Source organism: Thunnus albacares, chromosome 6 (genome assembly GCF_914725855.1).
Source record: "Thunnus albacares chromosome 6, fThuAlb1.1, whole genome shotgun sequence".
Taxonomy (NCBI): domain Eukaryota; kingdom Metazoa; phylum Chordata; class Actinopteri; order Scombriformes; family Scombridae; genus Thunnus; species Thunnus albacares.
The window spans coordinates 21004433-21010886 of record NC_058111.1 but is presented as its reverse complement, the minus strand read 5'-3'; the positions used below and the strand labels follow the sequence as shown (position 1 = coordinate 21010886).

At 41.1% G+C, this 6454-nt stretch overlaps 1 protein-coding gene across 1 annotated transcript; it reads right to left on the bottom strand.

Annotated features, from left to right (window-relative positions):
• Nucleotides 1-31: 31 nt before the first annotated feature.
• tyr (tyrosinase) lies at nucleotides 32-6024 on the bottom strand. The gene is made up of 5 exons (XM_044354774.1): nucleotides 4876-6024; nucleotides 3945-4161; nucleotides 2851-2998; nucleotides 2022-2203; nucleotides 32-1927 (listed from the first exon to the last, which is right to left on the bottom strand). The coding sequence occupies exons 1-5, from the start codon at nucleotides 5701-5703 to the stop codon at nucleotides 1680-1682; spliced, it is 1623 nt and encodes a 540-aa protein (XP_044210709.1). The 5' UTR covers nucleotides 5704-6024; the 3' UTR covers nucleotides 32-1679.
• Between the last annotated feature and the right edge of the window lie 430 nt (nucleotides 6025-6454).

Genomic DNA, 6454 nt, shown 5'->3' with positions numbered 1-6454 from the left:
AACAACAGATGAAAAAAACTGACAGAGAAAATTTGGATCAAGTCTGATTTTAATGCAGCGTGTACAAATTCATGATTCATCGTTCTTATCAGGATACCGCCAACATTTTATTAGCACCTGTGAAAGATCGCAGGTGCTATAGCACACTTATGGTCCTTTAGCGCCAGTGCTAACACACAAGAGGGTGTGTTGGAGATTTGTTCAGTGTATTTACTTGTGTAAAAACAGAGCGGAGCTTTTGTTCTCTTACATTTAAACTTTCTAAAATGATGCTTGGCCATCCTGACCCCTACACATTCACAATAGAGGGGTTCTACTTTGAAATCCTCATGTAGAAAATACATAATTCTAGGAATCTTGAAATAATGCATTTTTCCAATGGAGAGAAAGAGGTAATCAGGGAGTTTTTTTAATGTGTTCTGACCCTGATTTATTCAACAAGAGAGAGATAATGTGACTTTTAACCTGAGAGAGTCAACCACAGCAACTACAAACCTGGCCTGAGTTTAGATGATAAAACATGTCCTTTGCTTCTGACTTTTCCTCGAGCTTTAGTGACTTCAGTTGGATTTTAGTGAACTTTGGCCACTTTTATAAAGGTCAGTGTATATATATGTTGATCGATATATAGTCATATATCTGTTTAAATACAATGACTTTCCTGTAAACAGGATCACAGTTAAATACAATGAAATAATAAATTATATGAATGCAGCTGTGTTTCATGTCAAGAAAAAGTTGCCAAGGACACAATAAGATCACATTTTATGGTCGCTGACAATTGACAATTGAGTGTTTAAATATTCAGTAAATGTAACCCAAGGTGAACACATCGCTGTTCAAATACCCACAAGAGAAATTTCAATCAAGTGTATGAATCTCTACATGTGCATTAGAACATTGACCTGTGTTGTAGTGTACAGATGTTTGTCTGAAAGTCCGTCAGTTTGTGTGTGTGTGTGTATACAGTACTTCCACCATGTATCAGCTGAATGTATAAAATATAAGGGACATTTTCCTGATTGAGTTCCTGCTCCTAGTGACTAATCCCCATTTAAATTGTGTCAAACCTTAAAGGTTAGTTCCCCCAGATCACCCCAAAAACACATTTTCCCAATGTACAACTACTGTTATGTAGCCATGCACTATTTTCTGTGGTTTTGATAAATCTGTCTCTGAGACTCTCAACCGCCCAAATACACTGGAGCTGAATGGGATTTTGCTTGTGTTGCTTAAAACAGTGAGAACATTTGACAGCATTTGAAAATTCAGCATACAGAAGTATTTCTCTTATTGCCACAAGAAAATTGTCCAAATAAAAACAGTGGACCTGCGGCAGTGTTCTGGAAAGACGTAATGTAGCTGTTAAGTTTTTGAAATGTCATATTTTAATGTTTTGAGCACCATAAATGAAATTCACTTCACCTCCATTATATTTGGGTGCAGAAGGCTCAGCAGTAGATATCTCAAAGGCAAATATAACACACACAACTCTGACATTTAAAAAAAGATGCTTTATATCTCTTGTAACTTGTATCTTCATCTCCTAATATAAAATGTATGACAGAAAATCTAAAACTAATGCTTTTACCAGGATTCACGGCATCCATTTGCCTTATGAAAATGTCCCTATTACTTTGTACATTTATACAGCTGTGTTTACAGTATCTGTGTGTGTGTTACAGAGTAGTCTGATAGGAAGCTGAACCTTCCTCTGAGCTGCTGTGAAGTAGCGGCTGTCTCTCGCCATAACTCGACACCTTCTTCCTCCTCTGGTTACGCTTCCATTTCCTTCTTGCAACTACAACCAGTGCAGCAAAGACTGCGGCAATGAGTGCCCCGAGGATCCCAGCTCCCAGGAGCCACTGCCAGATCTGCTGGGCCTGCTCAAGGTAGGGTGTCAGGAACTCCTGCATAAACCTCTGGCCTGTGGTGGAGACAGACAGGATAAGATGGTTTGTCCTCAAAAAGTTGTAAAAACAAAACATATTTACTGGACATGTTTGTTGTTCTGTACTGACCAGGGTCCAAAAGATAGGCATATTCATATCCCAGAACCTTGTTGGACAGGAAATATTCTCCATTTCTATAAAGAGGCAGGAAGGGCACCATAAAGTAGCCATCATTGTGGCCAATGGCAGCATTGGCACGTGGATAGTTGGATCGGAGAGGCTGGTGGGTCCTGAGCCAGCGCTCAAAGATGCTGTAGAGGAGAAAAGGAGAAACAGAGAAAAGTAGAGAAAAAAGAAAGAAGGGTGGTAGAAAGAGAGAGAAGGAGAAAGACAAACATACAGGAAGAAGAAGAAAAATAAATATTACAGTAAATATGTAGCTATATCCATGTTCTCCACCAACACAAACAAGCTATCAGAGAAGCTTTCATGTGTAAGTCTGAAAATGCGGTTGAAATACAAAGTGTTTAAACATGTTTCACACTCTTAAACAGTGGTATGATTTTAATATGAGCTGTAAAGAATGTCTTATTTATTTATCTTCCTGTAAAAATATTAGGAGGCCCTGATCAGTAACTATGTTACATTTAGGGGCTGATTTCAGAAATATCTTGAAACTCACTGGTAATCATTCTCTTAACCTTTTCTGTAACTGTCCTCTTCAACCTTTATGTCTTTTATCTTTTTTGTCTTGTTTCTTGTTTAATTCCCGTGTTCTCTCCCTCTTTCTTGTTTCCCACACATGTAGTTTTTACATTAAGTGGTTATTAATGTGGTTATTTACTGCAGCAAATAGAAATGATCAACCACATGAACAATGTCAGCATTTTGTAACCATGATGTGTGGATGTGTTTTTTTGTGTGCCATTAGTGGACAGTTATGTGTGTGTTACTGTACCTGTCTATGAACGCGTGGTGCAGCAGAAATATGGGGTCATTGGCTGAGCCCTGCACTGAGGACATGGAGCCGTTCATGAAGACGTGCAAGGCGTTGTGCATGGTGCTCTGACCCGGCACTGCCATACCTGTCTCAGGACTGGCAAAACCTGCAGGAGAGAAAGAGAGTGAGAATAGGTATGTGAGAGAAGAGTAACAGAGAGAAACAATGAGAGTTACTGAGGTGTAGAGAGAGGGGTGGGAATAACAGATGGAAGAGGAAAAATAGAAAATAGGTGGAGAGGTTTACATGAGGGAGGGGGTGAGTAAAGAAACCATGAGTAAGATAAGAACTGAGAGATATTTGTGAACAAGTTCATTAGAAAAAAAGATGATATGTATAGAAATTTGTCTTACAGCCCAACCTCAAATGTCAAAATTGTTTTTAAAACTACTTACAGACACTGGGAAATCCTGTTACTATAACTATGAAATTGAATAGATTTGATGAACTCACTTGTGAGGTTTCAAGTGTTGTTTCACACACAATTGAGAGGCTTTTGATAGTAAGATGGATGTTGTCTGCCACAATGGCAAGCAAGTAACCTGACTAAAGACTAGCTTGGATGGAAATTGCTTCAAGGAAAAAAACATTTAGATTTCTGTGAATATGTGGACCTTTAGGTTCAAACTAATGTTAAATATTGCAAAAATAAATCTGCTGAAATCATTTCTGGTGCACCATTGCTTTAAAAAGATGCCAACATTATACCTTTACATAAGAAAACAGGGTTGATATTTTTATAAACCAAGAAAATTGAATTATACAAGGCTGGCAAGGTTTTAGTTTGAGGCATATTTTGAGCATCTGTTACGTGGGCGCATATATTTCCATGCTTTTGTTTGAGTTTGTGTTTCAGTGTTTATTGGTTTATTTTAGTGCACATGTAATTGTGTTTCTACACCTTGTGTTAACCAAATGGGCCAACACTCATTCACTGGATTACAAGATTAGAACAAAGATTATGTTCCGATTCAATGGTTAAGCTTGGAAGTACAGAAATAGAAATATGAGTGTGTGTGTGTGTGTGTGTGTGTGTGTGTGTGTGTGTGTACCCTCTAGGACGTTTCTGAAACTCATGTTGGAGAATCGGTCCATGGGTCCCGTCTCGTATGCAGGGAGGCCCACAGTGAAATCCACATCAGCTGTTGTGGGGAGTCGCTGCACGCGGTTCGTATCATGGTTGCCAGGGTTACGCAACAGTGGACCCTCCCCAGTAGCATTACACAGTGCCTCTCGGCTGTTGTATTCCTCTGGCTGGGTGCAGATTACCTACACAAAACGTACAAACACACACACACACACACACACCAGACAGACAGACAGACACGCACACACACACACATACACACACACACAGTGAGCTACTCAGAGTGTATAGACCTTTATAAAGCTTTCCCCATCAACATGGGTTTCTGTGCTCCATTAGCTGTAGATAAGGGACTGAAATGAACAGAAAAGGAAAGTGGACTGAATATAAAGGAGTGCAACAACATAATATCCTGCTGTTTGCATGATATAAACAAGCTGTCCATTTTCTTGGAGCGTAAGCCTGCATAAATACTTGAGAAGACAAATTCTTAACTCTTAAGACACTGATCTTGAAGTATAAGACACAGAGTGCTACAAACTACAGCAAGATGTCTGACAGATTCCTCTAACTAACTCAGAACAAAGGTGACAAAACCTCCAAAATAGGATTTTCACTCTGATCTTTTACATTGGCTGGATCAATTTAGAATGAATCATTACAATTTTTGTGCTTCCAACCAAATCTCTCATTCATTTGGATTAAGAGGATTGCAAACAAAACAAGCCTTTGTTTATTTGTGGAGGATTGGGATTTTTCAGTGTCTTAATAACGGTTAAGGCAGATTTGCATATACATCTACGCATACTCAAACATGCATGTTCTCAGTCTCTCACACACACAAACACACACACACACACACAGCCACAAAGAGAGAGACAAACAAATGTTCTTACCTTCCATGAAGAGAAGACAGAAGCAGGGCTGATGAGGTTGGGATTGAACGAGCTCCGTCCGCCCATCAGACTATCGGTGCAAACCTCACAGGTCTGGGCGTCCCTCCAGTCCCAGTATGGGATGGTGAAGTTAAAATCTCCTGTTAACTTCCTTATCTCATTCTCCCAGTGGAGCAGATAGACTCGATGCCAGGGCAGAAATGCTGCAGATTCATGAGCAAAGTCGATGTCCCTCCATACATTCCCCGGCCCTCCCAAGAAGGCGTCCCGGGACACATAGTAGTGCATCCAGACAAACAGGTCATAGGTGTTGATGTCAGAGAACATGGGGTTCTCACCATTTTCACCCATCTCTGCTCTGGTTGCTGTGGAGATGACGTAGTCACGGCTGACGGTGTTCTTAGCCAGGTTCAGGTAGGAAATGAACTTCTGTTGCTCGGTAGCTGACAGGGTCAGGATGTTTCGGCGCACTGATTCCCGGTACTCTGCACAGTTTGCACCCCAGTAACCAAATCTGCATTCTCCGCAGTTAAAACCTCCATAGTTCCCAGCACAACGACATGTCCGGTTGAAGAAAGCTAAAGGCCAGCGCTCTCTGTCATCAATCCCACTGTGTGGGTACTGGGGCCCGTGGGGCTCATCTGAGACCTCCACCTCTGTGCAGAAACCACGGCCTGACAGAGCACCGCAGGCTGAGCCATCACCATCCCACACTGGGCAACACTCTTTGGTCCTTAGTCCCTCTGAGTTGGCACATGGGCGAGGGAATTGGCATAAACAAGTCCCGAGAAGCTGCAACAGAACTATAGATACACAGAGGCTCCTCATGATGAACAGTCAGAATTGCTCCAGTCTTAACCACAGTAGGGATATAAAACAACACAATGGAGAAGCTTCACTGCAGAAAAGTTACATCAAGTGAGAAGGGTACAAGCAGAGAAATACAGGAGTTCACATTCAACCAAATTTAATGGTTGCTGCAGTAGAATTAAATAAATGAAAACAAAAAAGCTCCACACAGTATAGGTACCTGAATTTATCGGGAAGCAACCAATTACTACCTAATTTAAAAATTGCAGTGTGCCGGTTTTTGACAACTTCTACCCCGCTATTCTACCATCTAACCCTCCAACCTTCTTCCACCCTCTCTCTCTCTCTTACACCCAGCCAACAGTCTCCTGTTTTTTCCCTACTCGTTGAGCCGTTTTGGGGGCCGTCCTCTGACAAAGTGTGTGATCTCATTGTGATCTCACACACTCAATAAGGCTCACACACACCATCACATGCTGAGGATAATATTCCTGATTCCTCTTTCATTTTGTCTTGAGACCAGCTGAACTCTGCTCCAATATACCTCAGGCAAAAATGTGTGTGTGTGTGTGTGTGTGTGTGTGCGCGCGCGCGCACCACTACCTCCCCTTAGCCAAGCCTGGCCAGGAATGAATACGTGATCAAGTAAGTGTAAGTGTTGTTGAAACAGAGACAGCGAGAGAAAAGAAAAAGTAGATAAATGAGTGTAAAATTGATATTATACAGTATATGAATCAGAATCAGGTCATGTGCCACTGTTACCTTAAAG

What these genes read in the sequence shown, in the direction of transcription:
- tyr (XM_044354774.1), bottom strand. Translation starts at nt 5,703, where the DNA reads ATGAGGAGCCTCTGTGTATCTATAGTTCTGTTGCAGCTTCTCGGGACT. An exon ending in TTTCAGAAACGTCCTAGAGG is followed by an intron (nt 2,999 to 3,944) that starts GTACACACACAC and finishes TCTCTCCTGCAG; the next exon opens with GTTTTGCCAGTCCTGAGACA. An exon ending in TGCCTATCTTTTGGACCCTG is followed by an intron (nt 1,928 to 2,021) that starts GTCAGTACAGAA and finishes TCTCCACCACAG; the next exon opens with GCCAGAGGTTTATGCAGGAG.